Source organism: Plecotus auritus (genome assembly GCF_963455305.1).
Source record: "Plecotus auritus genome assembly, chromosome: 5".
Taxonomy (NCBI): Eukaryota; Metazoa; Chordata; class Mammalia; order Chiroptera; family Vespertilionidae; genus Plecotus; species Plecotus auritus.
Genome location: NC_137776.1, coordinates 181,503,105 through 181,521,733, shown reverse-complemented (window position 1 = coordinate 181,521,733; position 18,629 = coordinate 181,503,105). Strand labels below are relative to the sequence as shown.

General features: G+C 59.7%; 2 protein-coding genes across 15 annotated transcripts; one reads left to right on the top strand and one right to left on the bottom strand.

Annotated features, from left to right (window-relative positions):
- The first annotated feature begins 3,457 nt into the window (after window positions 1-3,457).
- On the top strand, window positions 3,458-8,645 carry ASB6 (ankyrin repeat and SOCS box containing 6). The gene is made up of 6 exons (XM_080670063.1): window positions 3,458-3,710; window positions 5,069-5,250; window positions 6,295-6,401; window positions 6,491-6,599; window positions 7,031-7,117; window positions 7,254-8,645. Exons 1-6 carry the CDS (start codon window positions 3,598-3,600, stop codon window positions 7,919-7,921), a joined length of 1,266 nt encoding a protein of 421 aa, XP_080526189.1. The 5' UTR covers window positions 3,458-3,597; the 3' UTR covers window positions 7,922-8,645.
- Window positions 8,646-8,777: 132 nt separating this feature from the next.
- Window positions 8,778-17,643, bottom strand: NTMT1 (N-terminal Xaa-Pro-Lys N-methyltransferase 1). Of its 14 annotated transcripts, none has more exons than XM_080670074.1 (7): window positions 15,701-15,842; window positions 14,016-14,102; window positions 12,364-12,507; window positions 12,235-12,287; window positions 11,385-11,589; window positions 10,442-10,694; window positions 8,778-9,615 (listed from the first exon to the last, which is right to left on the bottom strand). In XM_080670074.1, exons 5-7 carry the CDS (start codon window positions 11,544-11,546, stop codon window positions 9,359-9,361), a joined length of 672 nt encoding a protein of 223 aa, XP_080526200.1. In that variant the 5' UTR covers window positions 11,547-11,589; window positions 12,235-12,287; window positions 12,364-12,507; window positions 14,016-14,102; window positions 15,701-15,842; the 3' UTR covers window positions 8,778-9,358. The 14 variants fall into 14 exon arrangements, with proteins under 14 accessions (XP_080526200.1, XP_080526201.1, XP_080526197.1 ...); XM_080670075.1 differs by having other exon boundaries at window positions 12,364-12,626; window positions 15,701-15,838; XM_080670067.1 differs by having other exon boundaries at window positions 8,779-9,615; window positions 11,449-11,589; window positions 15,701-15,838.
- Window positions 17,644-18,629: the final 986 nt, after the last annotated feature.

Here is an 18,629-nt window from a genome sequence, read left to right as displayed (position 1 = left end):
TATGTGTGTGCGTGTGTGAATGTGAGTGTATATGTGAGAGTGTGTTTGAGTGTATATGTGAGTGTATGTGTGAGAGAGTGTGTGTGAGTGTGAGTGTGTATGTGAGTATGTGTGTATATGTGAGTGTGTGTATATGTGTGTGCGTGTGAGTGTATGTGAGTGTGAGTGTATATGTGAGTGTGTGTGTATATGTGAGTGTGTGAGTGTATATGTGTGTGAGTGTGTGTGAGTATAAGTGTATGTGTGTGTGCATGTGAGTGTATGTGTGCATGTGAGTGTGAGTGTATATGTGAGTGTGTGTGAGTGTATATGTGAGTGTGTGTGTGCATGTGTGCGCGTGTATGAATGTATGTGTGTGTGCGTGTGTATGAGTGTATGTGTGAGTGTGTGCACATATGAGTGTGTGCACGTGTGAGTGTGTATGTGAGTGTGTGTGAGTGTATATGTGTGTGTATGTGTGTGCATGTGAGTGTGTGTGCGTGAGTGTGCGTGAGTGTGTATATGTATGTGTATATGTATGTGTGTGTGAGTGTGAGTGTATATGTGAGTGTGTGTGTGTGTGTGTGTGTGTGAGTGAGCACCCCCCACTTTCCTGGCTGGATCACACAGGCCCTCTCTCTGCACCTGGCTCAGTGGAGCTGCTGGGGGCAGGGCCCAGCAGGCGGCAAGCCCTGCGCATAGCTGGTGGCCGTTGGTGTGGAGAGCTGCTGAGGCGGCACTTCTCTCCTTACGCTCGTGGGCAGGTTTTCATCCTTTGTGACGCGCCTACGCATGTCCTCTGCCATTTTTCTCTTAGTGTTTTTGTCTTCTTCTTGTTGATGTGTGACAGTATTTTATATATCAAGGCCTCTGTACTTTGGATAGTCAGAGAGACTCCCAAGCTCCCCGGAGAGGAGGAAACAGGGAGAGACGGCACCAGGGCCTGAGCACCGGGGCCGGCCCAGGGCCCGACCTGCGGAGGAAGCTGGAGCTGGAGCTGGGCAGCAGGAGGGGGCGAGGCTGGCAGGCAGGGAGGGACGGTGGCAAAGGAAAAACAGAGACGGTTCAGAGCTGAAGTCAGCAGCTCTGAGGGACGGAGGTTAATGGGAGGCAGATGGAGGAAACAGGCCGCCCTTGATGACAGGAGGGAGGTCAGGGGGCGCGGAGCTTTCTGAAGAGAGGAGCCTGGGCGCCAGGCAGGCGGCAGGGCTGGCTCCGCAGCGTGGTGCCCAGGGGCTGTGACAGAGCAGGGGTCAGCTCCTCCCTCCCGCATGTCCAGAGCCTCTTGGACCCAGAGCCGGAGGAGCTGCAGACCACTCGGCTCCCAGAGGCCAGACCTGGTTGTGCAACGTTGGACAAGCACCCAAACCCCTCTGCGCCTCAGTTTCCTTGTTGGTAAAGTGACATAATACCATCATCTACTTAATAGGACTGAAGGACTGATAGAGGTTAGGGTGCCAAGCAGTCAGCACAGGGCCTGGCACATCGGGAGGGCTCTGTAACTCACACTGTCACGCTACCGGTCACAGATAATTACAGTTTGCTTGTTGGCAGAGCCCTTCATTGGCTCCAAGACGGACAGAGCGGAGGGCCTCCAGCTTACAGGCGAGGAAGCTGAGGCCCAGAGGCCACAGGGGTCATGCCTGGCATCATCCATGACAACGGCTTTAATGGTGTCCTCCAGAGAGATGTGTCCCAGTTCTAGCCCCTGGGACCTATGGCCGGGACCTTATTTGGGAAAAGGGGTTTTGTCAGTGTAATCAAGTTAAGAAGAGGTCGCACTGGGCTCGGGGGGGCCCTAAATCCGATGGCTGGCGTCGTTTAGAAAGGAGCAGACTTGGACAGAGACACAGACGCGCGGAAGAGGGCCGTGTGAGGAGGGAGGTCGGCAGAGGCGGGAAGGGTGCTGCCACAAGCCCAGGAATGCGTGGGGCAGCCAGGAGCTGAAGAGGCGAGACAGGAGCCTTCCCTGGAGGGAGCGTGGCCCTGCCGACACCTTGACCTCCGACTTCTGGCTTCCTGAACTGGAAGAGGACACATTTCTGTTATTCTGAGCCATCTGGTTTGTGGTACTTTGTTCCAATGACCTTAAGGAACTAATGGAGCCAGGGAAGAAGTGGGGCTCAGACCAGGCTGCCCCCCAGCTCTGCCTGGACCCCCTTCTCGATGGCCTTCTCCTCTTGCTCCCTGCGTGCTCTTGGGCAGATCGGGCGCTTTGGTCCCCTCCCTCTGCTATGGAGCACCTGACCCTGGATCAAATGAAGGGCCGGGTCACCTGTTGTCTGCTTCGCCACTCAGAACCTTGGGACCAATGAAGCGGCGGGGTGTGGACCCTGAACACAGGGGCGGACATTCCCACCTCCCCAGGGTAACACGTGGGGAGACGGAGGCAATCAGGGGCTAGTGCTCCACTCAGATGCTCATGGTTGCCAGACAGGAACTTGGGCCCAGGGGCCTGACCTTCTGATTTACAGACAAGCTGGACATCTCCATTTCTGTGTGAGCAGAACTTCCCAGTTGCAGTCAAGGAGCAAGGACCAAGGCCGAAGTGTGCTGGGAGCCAGGGACCCTGCGGTCCCACGCTGGCCGGCCCTAAAGGGGCTTCAGCCTGGCACCCACGCCATCCCTCTTGCTCTTCTAGGCAATGGACGGGGAGGGAACGAGGCGTGTGCAGTGCTTGACGAGGGTTCATAGCTTGGCTGATGATCTGCACAGCAACCTCGGAAATGGAACAGCAACAGCAGCGAACAGCTGTCCAGCCCGCTGCCTGCGCGCCCCCACTGTCCCCAGAGCTGCACTGGGCATGCTCTGGACGGGGTTTTCTTGTGAACTCTGTTTTCCTCTTGGAGGAGGCTTATTCTGCCCATTTTAAATGTTTAATCATAAAGCACATCGGATTAAATGTGACTCTAAACAGATTTTCCTCCCCTCGACGACTCTTGCCTCTGGCAGGTGCCGGGCGGGAGACTCCCAAGCCCTCCAGGTGGCGGTGCGAGGTAAGGGGGCGGTGCGAGGCCAAGGCTGGGGCCGCGCACACCTCTTCATAGCAGATATTCCAGAATCATGAAGACAGCAGGGCCCCACGGTGGGGCTCGAGGTTGGGGAGGTTCAAACACTTGGCCCAAAGGAAGATGCCTAAACCCTAGCACAGTGGTCCTAGGCTTGGGGGCGCCAGGCTCGAGTCACTGCATTGATCGGGCCGTGCAATGGGCGGAGCTCGGACGGCGCCCAGCTGCAGCGAGCGGGATCGCGGGGCGGAGCAGGGATTCGGCCGGGCCGGGGCGGGAGCCGGCGGGCCGGCCTCGGGCTGGGATGAGGCTTGGCGGCAGGTCCTCGCCCTTGAGCACCCGGGTGGGTCCGCCAGGCACCTCCGGCTGGTGCTCCGGGAGGCGCTGTTCTCCTCCGAGCCCGCAGGGGGCGCTGTCGCCACCACGCATTTCCGGGGCCGACGCGGACCGGAAGTCAGTCAGTCACTTCCGACGCGGAGCAGCGGGAGTGGCGGCGGACCCGGCGGGCGCGGGGTCTGGACCGGCACAGGCAAGGCCAGGCCCACGGCCGCTCTTCGCGCCCATTCGGCGTCCCGGCCTCGGCGGGAGGTGTGGCCGCCCGGCCGCCGCGATGCCCTTCCTGCACGGCTTCCGGAGGATCATCTTCGAGTACCAGCCGCTGGTGGATGCGATTCTGGGCTCCCTGGGCATCCAGGACCCCGAGCGCCAGGAGCCCCTGGATGGGTGAGTCCTCCCTTCCCGCCGGCCGGAACGCTCCGACGTGGCGCTGCTTCTTTCTGGCGCTACAAGTGGGGCGGAGCGGGTATCTGTCCCCGCCTTACCCAGAAGAGACCGAGGCCTCCGAGCGCCGGCTCCTGCCCTGCCTGTGCAGGGTGCGGGGTGCAGGGTGCCCAGGCCGCGCAGGGAGGGCTGGAGGGCGGGTGTCGGCAGCGCCTCTGCCTCACTGCCCACCTGTGCCCTGTCCAGTGCCCTCCACCTGGAGTTGCAAAGGAGCAGGGCGGCATCTGTGAGGGCCTCGTTTTCACCCCAGAGCAGCGCGAAAGGAACGTTATAGCCGAGTTAGCTTTCTATGTGGACAGGCGTGGTCTCTCCTTGAACCCGTGGCAGAAAGTGAGTCCGGGCTTCCACAGTGAGCTAAACGGCCACCAGCCTTCCTGATGCTTACGCGCCAGAGGAGAGAGGCTGGCAGTCATGTAAACATAGCTAGTGTCGGAGGAAAGGGGGGTCGCGTGTGTTCGGGGGGCCAGTTGGAATGTCCCTGTGGGGGAGCCGGGCCTTCTTCGCGCTGTGGGGTCACGGAGGCTTGTTCTGAAAACCAGTGCGAGGTGTGGTCTTAACGGAGGCTGCTCTGGGCGGGTGGGTAGGGCAGCTCCAGGAGGCTGCTTGGCACCCATGGGGCACTGGCACTCTCTCGGGCTGTTGGGATCCTGCCCAGGCAGTAAGGATCGAACCTTGATCCCAACAATTGAAGGGGTGCAGATGGTGAGACTAAGGGGAAGTGGGGAGCGCCTGTGGGGGAGGGAAGCCTCGCCAAGAGGAGGAGATGGCGGCCTGTGAAGGAGTTCCCTGAGGGAGCGTCCCCGGGTCTGGCCTTCTGGGGAACGTCATGGTGGTTCTTAGTGGTCAGTGGGTGCACCCGCCTCGGGAAGACCGGGAGACGGATGGTCCCGAGGGTGAGCAGGGAGGGAGGGCTGCCGCCTGCCCTGGCGGGGGGGCTGCCTGGTTTGCTGCTTTCCTCTCAGCTCAGGGACAGGCAGTGTCTGAGGAAGGAGGGTCAGTGTCTGGCTCTTGCTCCTGGCCACAGGGGTTCCCCTCCGCCCCCAACAGCCCGGGGCTTCGTACCCAAGGCAGGAACCAGGTTCTCTGCAACTTGGAAGGAGGCTGGAGACATCCGGTCCTTTCTCGGCAAACCTGCGGAGGCTGCTCGTTAGAAACCTGGCGTGACCCACAGATCGTCCCCAAAGAAAAATTCTGCCCACCGAGCCAGGGCCCTGCCTCGAGGCGAAAAGGGAGGTGTCCGGACACAGGCCACCAACGCTCTGCTCTCCCACCCTCACCTGGCCCACCTCTCTCCTGCCCAGGCCCCGTTATGTGCCCAGCGAGGAGAGCCGGCTCCTTGTGCTCACGGAGCTTCTGGAGAGAAAGGCCCACTCTCCATTCTACCAGGAAGGTGTGAGCAATGCGCTGCTGAAGATGGCTGAGCTGGGCCTGACCCAGGCGGCCGATGTTCTCCTGCGAAACGGGGCCAACCTCAACTTTGAAGGTCAGGGGAGCCCGTGGGGCTGGGCGGATAGGCGGCTTCATAGGCAGCTTCAGTGCGGCGCTGGGGGGGGGGAGGGGGGGCCGCGGCCAGGCCTCTGGGCTCTGCCTGACTGTTCTCTTAGCAGCTCCTTCGCTTGCTTGTTTCGAGGGTGATGGCTACGGCACCCACACTGGGTGGCCTCCCACCCCGCGGGCGTCAGAGGGCCCTTAGCACCTCTGGCCCAGGAGCAGGCTTGTTGCTCTGCTACCGTGTGATTGATTTAGCAAACCCTCCCAGCCCCGGCTAATTCCCTGCTTCCATTAAGGTGAAATGCAGCTGCTGGCACTGTGCCCAGAGCTAAGGGAAGGTTATTTCCTGCCACTTGTTCTGAGCCATCTTGCATTTTCGTTCATCCCACGGAAGAGGGGGGACACTGGGCCTCAATCACAGCAGGACTGTGTAGGCCTCTAGCTTGTAGGGGTGGGGGCGGGGGCAGGTGATGGAGCCCTTTTCCTTTCCTCTCTGGCTTTTCACCCGGGAGGCCAGGGTCAGCCAGGAGACGTGTGGGGCCGGCTCCTGACCAAATGGCGGTCTTTGCTCTCACATGGACATGGCCAGGCATGGCTCCTGTCCCCTCTGAGGACGGGCTCAGAGGCCGCAGGCTCCTGGAGGGTCAAGGAGCTGGTGGGGAGGGGCGTGTTCTGAAGTCAGGCGCTTGCAGACCCGGCTTTGAGAACGTGGCTGCCATCGCCAAGCTTGAGGAGCGGGCACTGTGGGTGCCCTCCCAGTAACCCGAGAGCAGATGCCCTGCTGTGTGGTCCCATTTTACAGAAGAGACACCGAAGCCCAAACAGATTAAGTGCGTGCCGCACCCACTACAACACCCAGGACCCAACCTAGGTCTCCCCAGAGCCTGTGGCACCCAGTGAGGACAGCTGTGTTCTGACCCCTCCGGGTGACAGCAGCCCGGGCCCATTGGGGAAGGGAGGGCGCTGGGAGGCCAGGTCCTGGGATTCTGGGAGAATGTGCCGGCAGGCAGGACTGACGAGCTGGCTGTGCCCTCAGACCCGGTCACCTACTACACGGCCCTGCACATCGCTGTCCTGCGAAACCAGCCTGACATGGTGGAGCTGCTGGTGCGCCACGGGGCCGACATTAACCGGAGGGACCGGGTAAGAGCCGGTGCAGCCTGCTCTGAGGGAGGGAGTGCCGTAGGGGCGTGCGCAGCTCCCGGCCGACCGGCTGTGCTTCCTTGGCTCAGATCCACGAGAGCAGCCCCCTGGACCTGGCCAGCGAGGAGCCGGAGCGCCTGCCCTGCCTGCAGCGCCTCCTGGACCTTGGGGCAGACGTCAATGCAGCCGACAAGCATGGTGGGTGCCTCCTCTGGGGTGCCCCAGGGTGACAGGCGGGCAGGCTGGTGCAGCCCACGTGCTGGCCCGGTGCGCACAGGTGCACTTGCAGAAGCTTGGGGGAGTGCAGTCGGCCCACGCCAGCCCCTTGACGGCTGTCTGAGGGAGGACCTCGGCGTACGCGCTCAGCTTCTCAGGGAACTGTCTTCCTGTTGGGAGAGACCCAGCCGGGTCTCGGGTAGCATCCCAGGGTCCAGAAAAACCCTACCTCCCTCGGCCCTTCTGCTCTCGTGTGTGGCTGGAAAGAATGGCCAGAAAGCGGTCACCCTCAGCCCTAGCTGAGAGGTCAGTCCTTTTCCAAGGTCATTTTCTGATCTGAGCGTCTATCTCCTCCTCCTCTGGGGCTGCCCTCCCTCGGCTCCATGGCCTCCTCCCCCACTCTCCCTCCTCAGGGAAGACTGCTCTGCTCCACGCTCTGGCCAGCAGCGACGGCGTGCAGATCCACAACACCGAGAACATCCGGCTGCTGCTGGAGGGAGGTGAGGCTCTTCCCCGGGCTGCCCCTGCCTCCCCCTTCCCCCGGGGCTGCAGGTCCTGCTGGCTCTCCCCGCCCCGAAGCTTACTTAGGGCTTAAGGACTCCTCCCACCTTCTGTCCTCCCTGCTGGCTCTTCCAGGGGCAGACGTGAAGTCGACCACCAAAGACGGGGACACCGTGTTCACCTGCATCATCTTCCTGCTCGGGGAGACGGTGGGAGGGGACAAAGAGGAAGCCCAGATGATCAACCGCTTCTGCTTCCAAGTCACGCAGCTGCTGCTGGCTCACGGGGCCGACCCCAGCGAGTGCCCAGCCCACGAGTCGCTCACGCACATCTGCCTCAAGAGCTTCCAAGTGCACTTCCCTCTCCTGCGCTTCCTGCTCGAGTCCGGAGCCGCCTATAACTGTTCCCTCCACGGAGCGTCCTGCTGGTCTGGCTTCCACGTCGTCTTCGACAGGCTCTGCTCCCACCCAGGCTGCGCCGAAGACGAGAGCCATGTGGACCTCCTGCGCAAAGCCGAGACCGTCCTGGATCTCATGGTGACTAATTCCCAAAAGCTGCAGCTGCCGGAAAACTTTGACATCCATCCTGTGGGCAGCCTGGCAGAGAAGATCCGGGCCCTTCACTCCTCCCTGAGGCAGCTGGAGCGCTACCCCCCGCCCCTCAAGCACCTGTGTCGCGTGTACATCCGGCTCTACCTGCAGCCGTGGCCCGTGGATGCGAAGGTCCAAGCCCTGCCTCTCCCCGACAGGCTGAAGTGGTACCTCCTCAGTGAGCACAGCAGCCCCGTGGAGGCTGACATCTGACCGCTCCAGACCGAAGGGACAGGGTCTGGGCCCCTCAGTCAGCCCGTTGGTGGATTGAAGTCCCGGTGCGTCCGTGGGGGAACCTTCGGTCCTGCCTATCAGAAGGCGCAGGCTGGTACAAGGAGAGCCGGCAGCTGAGGTCATTCCTGTGGGAAAGGCTGTGTCTTTCAGGGAGACGGCCCCCATCCCTTTGACAGTGACCCAGTTCTCGACCCACATGGGAAAAATGACAGGGCTTTGATTTGGGACAAGCGTGAAAGGACCGGTGGGCATTCCTGAGCGCAGGACTCCTGTGAGCTGCGTGGACGGAGCTGAAGCCAGGAGGAACTGGGTGGGCCTTTGCGGGTGCAGCCCAGGCGAGGCCCTTTACTCCACAGAAGGGCTTTGGTGGGCTGGGGAGAAAGCTGAGCTGCTTCCTGCTGGCGGCCAGGCCTCCTGCCGCCCCGCCCACCTGGGCACAGGGCTGTGCCAAACCCAGGTCTTGGGGACAATGCCCTCTGCTAAAAAGCAATCATGCATGACCGGGGACATTCTAAAATGTCTCACCTGAGGGTGAAAGCTACCAGGACTGAAGGCTGACTGTCCCGCCTAGTGCCGAGCCTCACTGAGCTGTCACGTGGGTCCTTGTGAATTGTGTAAATGCCTCAGAAACAAGCTAAGGCAACTGAATGGCATATTTATATTACCCGATTAAACTGACTTCTCTTGGCCTTCAAAGGCCCTTGATAACATTTCTGCCCCCCCATTTCAGGGTGACGGACCCCACAGCGTCCTGGAAGAAGAGGGGGTCAGCACGAGCAGACACTGCATTAGGGCTCAAGTAACAACACTTGTCCCAGAAAAAAAGCACTCCAGACCCGTGGGGCCTTCCGACACAAGGGTTCACCCTTTTTATTTGTGACTGAACACGTCTGCCAAGGAGGAACCGCGAGGCAAGAGTGAGCTGCGGGCCTCTCCCGGCTGCGGGCTGCTGTGACACCACGTTAGGGACACCAGGGCCCATCACCAAAGAGGACTCGGAACGTGAACTGCCACCCGCTGCGGATACCGCGGCCGCGCCTCTCCCCTGTGGCTGCGCCTCTTCCTGGAGGTCGGGTCCGCAGCCACGGTCAGGGTCCTCTTCCTCTTAAGTCAGCCAGGCCTGTGGCTGGTGATGGAGATCAGGGAATCTCTGCTTCTGATGGGTCACCACACCCCACAGACCCGCACTGCTCAGTCCCCACCCGAGGGCAGCGGATCCAGGCACCTGCCTCACTGCCCCTTGGATGGCACTCCTCCCCGTGGGTCCTACTGTCGAAAAGAGCCTGGATGGCAGGGGATGGCAGGCAGGTACATTTACTGGCCTCACTCAACTCCTGTGACCCGCCGCACGAGCCTCTCCTGGCACCTGGCTGCCGGCTCCCCGCCCGCCGGTCCCTCTGTCCCTGGCGGCCCTGCTCATCTCAGGGCCAAGCTGTAGACGTGGTAGATCTCGTCGGGGAGGTTCTCCTGCCGCTCCTGGGCCAGGAGGCTGAGGCCGGCGCTGCGGACAATGCCGTGGACCACCTCGAGGTCGCGGCACACGCTGCTGTCCACATCGTCCAGGATCACGCCCTCCTGGGCCATGTTGTCTTTGATGACGATGATGCCGTTGGGGCGCAGGCCCCGCTTGCAGCGCCGCAGGAACTCGGCCAGGTGCTGATCGGTCAGGTGGCCTGGAAGGCAGAGGCGTGGGAACGGGATGGTGCGGGCACACTCTCCTCTGGCTGCTCCTCTCAGCCACTGCTTACTCCACTTTGCACTTACCCTGTGATTGACACACAGGGCCACGCTGCCCTCAGCAGTCCTGGGGGGTTACTGCAGCCCATTTTGTGAGAGAGGAGACTGGGTCAAAGTCACCGAGCCACGGGCTGCCATGAAATGTGCAGCTGGGATTCCACCCTGACCAGTGACTTCAGGCCATGCCTGACACCTCCCTCCACGTGCCACCCACCCTCCTAGGCCTGGACCAGGGCAGTGTACCAAAGAGCTCCTTCCCTACATTAAAACTCCAGACAGGCTTTTTGGGACCACAAAATGCAGGGCCGGACGCAGTAGGTCCCAGCAGGGCGGTGCTGCCTGCCTGGGAGGATGGCTGACCGCTGGGACAGTGGCCTGCTCGAGGCCAGCAGCCTGGGGGAGTTCCCTGGGGGTGCCGGTAGGCCGAGAGGGCCAATAGCAGGGACAGCCAAAGCTTCAACTTGTCTTATTAAAAAAACCCTTTTATAAAAACTACCCATGTTCTTTCCAAGTCAGTTAACTGGACATTTAAATTTTTTCAACAAAAAAACTGCCTCCCCAGTGGGTCACAACAGGTGCCGAGTTAAATAAAACATGGAACGAGATGCACCTTTAAGGTAGCGTGCCCACGGCCCTGGGGCGCAGGGAGGCTGGAGAAACGCCCGCTGCCCGCCTGGTGCTGCAGGAGCAGCGGCTCCAGGCCACGGGGACTCCAGTCTGGGAAGCGGGGCGCGCAGGACAGGACAGCAGCAGGATGCTCACCTATCACCCACTGGATCCAGATGACGTCGTAGGAGTTGGGCTCCGGGCTGAAGTCCTGGAGGCCACAGCAGAAGTAGTTCCTCACCCGCTTGCCCTCCTCACCCAGGTAGGTCTTCGCTTTAGCCAGAAAGTCCTCCGTCACGTCCACCATGTCCACCGCTCGGAAGAGTGGCAGGAGCAGCCGCTTGGTGATCCTGCCGATGCCGGCGCCGCAGTCCAGGGCGCAGGAGGTCCCCGTCGGGTTGGGGCCTTCCTAAAACAGGACAGGCGTCAGGAAGGCTCGGAAAGCCGGAGGGACCCCGTCACTGCCCAGGGCCCTTCCTCACGAGCCCGGGGGACTCCTCTAGCCTGGACAGTGGGTGTGAGCATGAGTGTTCTGGGTCAGGTCTCTAACGTGAAAGCCAGCTTCCACTTTGAGGTGCTGACTTGAGTAGGGGCATGCATTTCACTCCCGAGACCCCGTTAAAATGACAGCACAGGGAATAGGAAGAATTCAGTCAGTGAAAGACCAGAAGAGGCCAATCAGTGACATGGGACTGAACAAACTTGGGACGATGGCAAGTGGGTGGAGAGAGAACCAGAGCGGCCTCGGCTCTCGCTAACAGACAAGAGGGTCAGCGGTGGCCGTGGGGGAGTGACCAGGAGCTTGCCTTCTGCAGAACAGCCAACACCCACAGCCCAAATGCCCAAAAACATGACCAGAGAGCCAAGGTATTGTCCTTGGGAAAATGAGACATTTTAAAGGGAGACTCCTCAGTTCTGGGACCAGGGAACACCCCCAGCGTAACAGCCAGCGCCTGTCGGGTCACCTTGAGGCACAGTCCACAAGCCGCCCGCTGCCCTTCGGGCCTGCGTGGTAGACTTGGCACACCGCAGGCCCTGCAGCGGCAGAGCAAGAGGTGGCGCCAGCACATGCTCCGGAGAGCACCCCAGACCTGCCTACCCTCAGAAACCTCTGCAGGAACTTCCGGGAGCTGCTGATGTCGATGCTGGAGATGTGGCCGTACCCCCCGAGCATGCCGTCCACCGTCGGCGGGATGTCCTTCCAGTACGTCTTGGCCTTGGAGTAGAATTGCTTCTCGTCTTCTATCACCTCGCTCGTCATGCTGTCTCCAACCGCGTCTGCTCAGACTCCGCAGTGGCACCTCCTGCGTAAATACGGAGTGAATCAGCCAGGTGGAGGGCTCGTCTCACGTGCTTGGCTGGTCACAGTCCCGCCTGACGCAGGGGAATGTCCAGTGTCCCCATCTGCTGCTGCCTTCGGAGGACAGTGCCTTCCGTCTCTTGCATTCAGGTCATTTTACAAAGCTAACTTCACGTCAGGGGAGACCCACAGTCTGGCTTCCAGTGCTTCCCTCACCCTGCCTGACACCGGGCTCCATGGCTTCTGACCCCAGGGGACAGAGAATCTGAGCTAAGAGAGAGGTGTGCGGGCCCTGGCCAGTGTTGCTAATGGTTAGAGCACTGGCCCTCACAATGGAAGGCGGCGGGTTTGATTCCCGGTCAAGGGCATGTACCTGGGTTGCAGGTTTGCTCCCAGCCTGTCAGGGCGCATGCAGGAGGCAAATGCAACTAGTCAATGTGTGTCTCTCACATCGATGTTTCTCTCTCTCTTCCCCCCCTCCCTCCCTTCCTTCCACTCTCTCTGAAAAGCAATGGAAAAAAATATATCCTTGGGTGAAGCAAGGAGCCAAGCCTGCTACAGTGTATGCTGTGGGGATGGGGGTAGAGGGGGAGGGCTTAGCAGTCCCCATGACCTCCTCTCTCGCTGGTCATCCCAGAAGCAAGCTCACTTCCGGGTCCAGTCCTTCATCAACAGTCAGCCAGGAGTCTGCCAGGCATCGTGCTGTGAACGGGGAGACAGAAGACAGCTTGACTCAATCACAACTGGGAAGTACAGGGCACACCGTAGTGGGACCTACCTCTGCTGGGGTCACGGAAGGTTCTGGAGAAGTGACCTCAGCTAAGACAAAGGACCAGGAAGAGTTCACCAAGCACACGGGGCAAGGAGACTGCTCCAGGAAGAAGAGCGGGCACAGAGCCCTCGCAACTGGCAACTCCAGGTCCTACAGGTCACATTTAGTAGTTTAGATTTCACCCTAAAGAGCAATGAGCTTGACCTAGCCTGGGTTCCGCAGGGAGCGACATGAGAAAATGGTTCTGGAAGACTTGGCAGCCGTGTGAACTGCAGGGGCAAGAGCAAAAGCAGACACCGATAGCGTTACCACCGACAGGAGCATTACCAGGTGGACGAAGGATCACAAAGCAACAGCGGGCCCACACGCCGCTCAGGGACGGAAGGCCGGATCGCAGCCCCACACTCAGCCAGCGGGCCGCCTCCTGCCCCGGAGGGGCATTAGGGTCCCATCCCTACCCGGAGGCCCTGGCCCTCGTCAACCAACATTCCCCCAGGCAGGCGTTCTAGTTGCTGAGGCTTGTCACCATCAAGCCTGCCCCCGAGAGAGCTGGCAGCCCCGCAGGAGACGGGGCAGAAGGAAGCCCACACACAGGGAGAGACCAGGAGGATCTCACCGAGCCAGAAAGTGCCGTGGGATCTCAAGGCTGGAGGAACCCTTTCCGAATGGCGGACAGGGCGGCAGCCGAGAGGTGACAGCCAGGGGCGTCACTGGATTCTCTGGCACCCCACGTGGTATTCAGCAAAACACACCCTTCCGTTAAGTGAACAGAATAAATCGGAGACCGAACACTCGCCTGGCTCTCCTCTGTCTGCCGCGCAGGCCCTCCGGGGCTTTAGCTTCCCAGGGCAGGGTCATTCCTTTCAACACCATTAGCCCAGCACCTGATACAAGGTGGGTGTCTGCCAATTGGTTGTTGAATGAATCCAAGAGTGAGCTTTGTGTGGCTGCAGCCACTTTCCACTTTTAAGAAAACCCCACGTAAAAATCCAACCATTCAAAACTAATAACACTGAAGGCCATTACCGACAATATAACCGTTTGCTTTACCAAAAGCCTTACAGCATGATTCCTTTAAATGTCAAGGTCCCCTGAATAATCTAATTTACAAGAATTCCACTTACAGGCAAATCCTAGGAACAAGCCAGGGGAGACCCATCTAGGCCAGGAAACGGCAACTATAACTTTGACATTTGTTCTAAGAGCTGATTCATTAGTAAACGAGCCTCACGCTGTGGGCGGGGGGGGGGGGGGGGGGGGGGTCCCTAGGAGTCAGAGGGAGCGGGGTTGTCAATCAAACAGCAGGAAGCCCTCCCACACTCTGCCCAGGTCACAGTGAGGAGCTTTGGGCTGGGGACAACCCGGCTGTGTGTGCTCTAAACTCACTTGGAGGGCAGAGAGAAATCCTCTGCTCATAGTGAACTTGTGCTCCTCGGCGGGGCATGTACCTGCCCAGCCTTCACGGTCATCGGGCCACCTTCTCCCCCTCCAAGGTGTTTAGGGCAACACCTGGATAGCTGCCCCAGCTACTTCTCTTTCCGGGAGCCGTGGAAGAGAGTGCTGTTTGAACTGTCACTGGCAGTGCAGGGCAGAGCCGTCTCAACCTCTAAGTCATCGGTCTCTAGGAGAAGCAGGAGGCCAGAGCCCCTCTCAATTACCTCCTCCTCCGCGCAGCCTGCGGGACAGGGCCTGTTCTCCCCGGATCTGTGTGTCTGCAGTTGGACATATGAGAATGGCAGGATGCTCTATGAAAAAGCAGGGGAAGGAGGGAGGAAGGAAGAAAAGAAAATTAGGGGGAAATGTTAAAAACCAACAAAGGCTCTGATGAAATCAAGTGAACCAGGCCTGAATCCTGGCTCTGCCGCTCATCGGCTGTGTAAGCTCAGCTCAGACACTTAACCTGTCGCCGAAGTTTCTTCATCTATAAAATGGGAGCAGCAATACTGACCGCAAAAGCATGAAGTGGCCCGGCAGTGTGGCGCAGCTGGTCAGAGTTGTCCCGTACACTGAAAGGTAGCGGGGACTCTTCCCGAGCCAGAAAGTGCCGTGGAATCTCAAGGCTGGAGGAACCCTCTCTGAATGGTGGACAGGGCAGCACCCAGGGGTTCAATTCCCGGTCAGGGCACGTATCTGGGTTGTGGGTTCGTTCGCTGCTCAGGGCACACACGGGGGGGTGGAGGGGGGGGCAGCTGAGTGATGTTTCTCTCTCTCCCTCAAATCAATAAATTTTTAAAAAATGGATCAAGTGACCCACACAGTGCCGGGCACATGTTATCTTCAGGTTCCAAATCTCTGTCAAATGAGATTCCCGTCAGTTTTCTGCCAATCGTGACGATCAGAGAGAAGAATGCACTTAAGTGCCCTATACACTAGTGTTGGACACACCTAGGGGTTATTGTTATGCTGGGTGGTTGGTCATTCAGCAGCCTCAGCTGAGTCTGGGGGGGAGGGGGAGAGGAAGGAGGGGGCTCCCCATCCCCGCAAGCACAGAAAGCTGCAAAGATACTGGAGATGCTATCTTTGAGACTGGCTTCTGGCCTCCATTCTAAAGCATTCCGCATGTACCTCCAACCCTGCCACAGCCCCCAGTTCAGACAGAAAACCTGTCCCACTAAAGGAGTGATGTGCCTTAAAACACAGCAAACCAGGAACAGGAAGAGGGAACCCAAACGTCTTACCCAGAGGCCTAGTCCTCCCAGCGCCTCATCCCATCGCCCCGGGCAGTGATCCTACACGTCCAGACCTCCTGCACCCTGGCCCAGGGCCTCGGACACCAGCGTTTCTTTCTGCCCCTTACTACACAGCCAGTTCTCTGGCCCTAGGCTCCCAGTGTACAGGCAGCAGAGCCTGGCCTTCTGACACGACAGCCTCTCCTCAAACAGGCTGACCTTGGCTCCTCCAAGGTCTCTTGGCAGCGAGCCTGTCCGGCCAGATCTGGGGCTGCGTCCGAGGTGAAATGTGACCGCAACTCCCATGTAAGGGGCATGCCGGTGCCGGCTCCGAACTGAGCACGGTACTGAAGCCTGGCACCCACCCTCCTTACCCCGGTTTCTCGCGGGGGGAACTGACACTCAGAAGGAAAGGGACTTGCTAGGGACCGGCGTGGGGGAGTGCCCGGCCCGGCTTTGGGGACCCCGGTCGAACCTTTACCCCCCACCCGTGGCCCGGTCCGGCCCGCAGACCTTCCCGGAGCGCGCACGTGGGGCCGGGGCCGGGACCGGGACCGGGGCCGTCGCACGCGGGTCATGTGACGAGCCGGGACCTTGGGGTGCTGAGACAGTTGGGGGTCGGGGCCTCCCCTCTCCCGGTGGCCGCCGTCCCCGCTCCGTCTCGTGCTACTCACCCCGGGGGCGGCTCCCGGGACCCGAAAGAAGAGGGAAGAGAAAGAGAGGGCGGCGGCAGCAGAAGACCCAGAGGCACACAACCGCCCTGATCAGACCAAACCAGACACGACACCTCGCTGCACGCGCTGCCTTTGTCCGCTCACGTCACTTCCGGGTGCCAGGAGGGCGGGGGCGGGCTGGCTCCGCCCCGCCATCGGTGTGCCCCGCCCCGCGGGCTCCTGACCTCACCCGACTGCTGTGTCCCAGACTCCGAAGAGCCGCAGTGTTGACCCTCTCCCGCCCACCAGTCCCTTTGGAGGGTGTAAGGCTGGACTTTGAAAAGCGAGTATGCTGTGGCTTTTCCACTGGGTTGAAGAGGGGGCATAGAAGCCTTATTCCTCAGATCCCACCCATAACAATTCGCATCTTAAAATAATATACAGATCCAAAAGGGAAAGAAGAAAAAAAAGAAGCACCCTTGGCAGTGCCAAGGGGCTGCCACCCCCCCCCCCCAAAATAAGCAGAATAAGTCCATGAAGCTTCCATTCCAAAACGATTGCCCGCCCCTAGGTCCCCCCCATAAAACAGAAATGCTTCCAGCGCTCTGGGGCTTAGATTAGTGGGATAGTGCACCTCAAGCCTTCCGTTTTGCGCTTGCAGCTGTTACAGTGACAATATTCATCCTAAGTTCATTTTCCTAAACTGACCTTCCGGCCTTAAGCTGCCAGTTCCTTCCTCCAGGTGTTGCACACGGGAGTTGCTTCAAGTGTGTTTACTCTAATGAAGTGAAAACGATATGGGGGTGCTGAAAACACCCCGGCGGAGCCCCCCACATATGTTTATGTCCGTATTATTTGACATCCTCTCTAGAGTACCCCAGGTCAGACGTGGGTCCCCTCCCAAGCTTCATTTTCCATGTCTCTAAGGGAAGGGGATACACCCTGGGTAATGCCAATCTTATTTGGGGACAGCTCTGAGGTTAGCTCTTTTAGGGGTGCCTAGAAATCCTACCTTTACTTCCTGTCAACAGAACAGGAAGTCCTTACCCTACACCCGGACTCCAGGTCTGGCCAGCCCCCTGACCTCAAAGCCTCTTGCATTTCTGAATTCCCAAACCTGGAAGCAATGTGTACAGCATGCAACGGCTGGAGGGCTCCTTAGACATCATCTAGTCCGCCTGATGTTCCTCACCCATTTTTAAAAAACTCACATACCATGCCCTGGCCGGTTTGGCTCAGTGGATAGAGCATCGGCCTGCAGATTGAAAGGTCCCAGGTTCGATTCCGGTCAAGGGCATGTACCTTGGTTGCGGGAACATCCCCAGTAGGGGGTGTGCAGGAGGCAGCTGATCGATGTTTCTAACTCTCTCCCTCTCCCTTCTCTCTGTAAAAAATCAATAAAATATATTTTAAAAAAAACAAACAACCTCACATACCATTAAAATAAGTAAAAAATATATATATTACTTTCCCTCCTCAATATTCTACCTTCCCAAGGAGGTGTGCCCTTCCATCCGTGGCTGAGGAGTATTTGCAGAAACAGAATACATAGTCTGTGATGCTTCCTCCAGGCAGACACCTGGTAATTTATTACAAAGTTGTTTTCATTTTCAAGTTGTAAGTTAACACCATGCCAGTGAAATGACTGGTCCAAATTACCCTTGTCCCACACTCAAATTTCCCAAATCGAGCTTTTACCCGACAGTCCACTTTACCAGGGAGCCCTGACCAAGGAGACTGGTCCAGCAGCGCGCAGCACGCAGAGGCAGAGCATGGCTCCAGCTGAGTCTCCGGGCTTCCAGGCCGCTGCACTGGTGCTGCCAGCCTTCGGCCGGAAGTTCTGCTGAGCCACCAGCCCCAACATGACCCACCTGGGTCTCCCGGACCTGGAGGGGGGCAGCTGAACCCTGGGCCCTCCGTCCCTGGCTGGGGCCTGGCTGCCCTGGTCAGGAGTTCCACGAACCCTCCCCCGCCCCTTGTGACTGCAGCCTCGGCAGCCGGAACACAACAGCCCCGCCCTCCGTCCCAGGCCTCGGCGCCCACTGCTCCGCCCTGGCCGTGGGTGAGGGGCGGATCACAATGGCCCGGAAGAAGCCCTGGAGGCAGCGGGGAGAGGCCAACGGAGCGGCCGGGGAAGATGGGCTCTCGCAAGCACCCGCCACCTGTAGGGGGCGCTAAGCTCCCTGGGACCTTCTCTGGCTCCGGCCCGAAGCCCCACTAGGGTGCGCGCGCCTCTAGGAGCCAGCTCAGAGCTGACAGCATCTGGGAGGGCGGTGGGGTAAGGAGGAGGCAGGCTGGGAGAACCCCCGGGGTCATCCATCAGCTGGGGGCGGGTCTGGGCGTCTGTCTCCCGAAGGGAGAGTGTGTTAACTTGTCTGGGCCCCCCCACAAACCTGCTCAATCAGAACCCGGGGCATCTGTGTTTTCAACAAGCTCCCCAGCCCGGGGCGGGGTGGCTGGGGGCCCCAGCAGGAGACGAGCTGGCTCCAGGTTTCCTGATTCCCAGCAGGGCGGGTGCTGAGAACGGCCACAGCCTCCAGGCTGCGGGCTGCCCAGCCCGGCGCTGTCCCCCCATTCCACAGCTGAGGCCCCTGAGCAAGCAGCGGGCGCTCCAGGTTAAGCCCCATCGGTACCTTCCGAGGCTGAGACTAAATCCTAAAGAATAATCCCCTTTAAATAGTCATCATCATCCCAACGAGTGTGTGCTGAGCACCGACGCCGGCCCGGCGCTACTCTGAGTCCCGTGCGTGCGTCGCGCATGTGAACGTCACAGCACCCCAAACCCGGCGGGTGCCCGCGCCGTCACCCTCTTCCAGGTGAGGAAACAGAGGCCGGGCGAGCTCCAGCCTGAAGCCGCTCAGTGTCCGGCGGGCCCGCGCGATGTTCCCCCCAAACCACGCCGGGTGCCATGGCCTGGGGGCCGGTCTCTGCCCTCCGCTCCGCTTCACGA

Coding starts and splice junctions, on each gene's coding strand:
- NTMT1 (XM_080670064.1), bottom strand. CDS start 13,773: ATGAGCAGAGGATTTCTCTCTGCCCTCCAA. Junction 10,695..11,448: donor GTGGACGGCATGCTCGGGGG/GTACGGCCACAT, acceptor GTCCTGTTTTAG/GAAGGCCCCAACCCGACGGG. Junction 9,616..10,441: donor CTGGATCCAGTGGGTGATAG/GTGAGCATCCTG, acceptor TCTGCCTTCCAG/GCCACCTGACCGATCAGCAC.
- ASB6 (XM_080670063.1), top strand. CDS start 3,598: ATGCCCTTCCTGCACGGCTTCCGGAGGATCATCTTCGAGTACCAGCCG. Junction 3,711..5,068: donor CGCCAGGAGCCCCTGGATGG/GTGAGTCCTCCC, acceptor TCTCCTGCCCAG/GCCCCGTTATGTGCCCAGCG. Junction 6,402..6,490: donor ACATTAACCGGAGGGACCGG/GTAAGAGCCGGT, acceptor TCCTTGGCTCAG/ATCCACGAGAGCAGCCCCCT.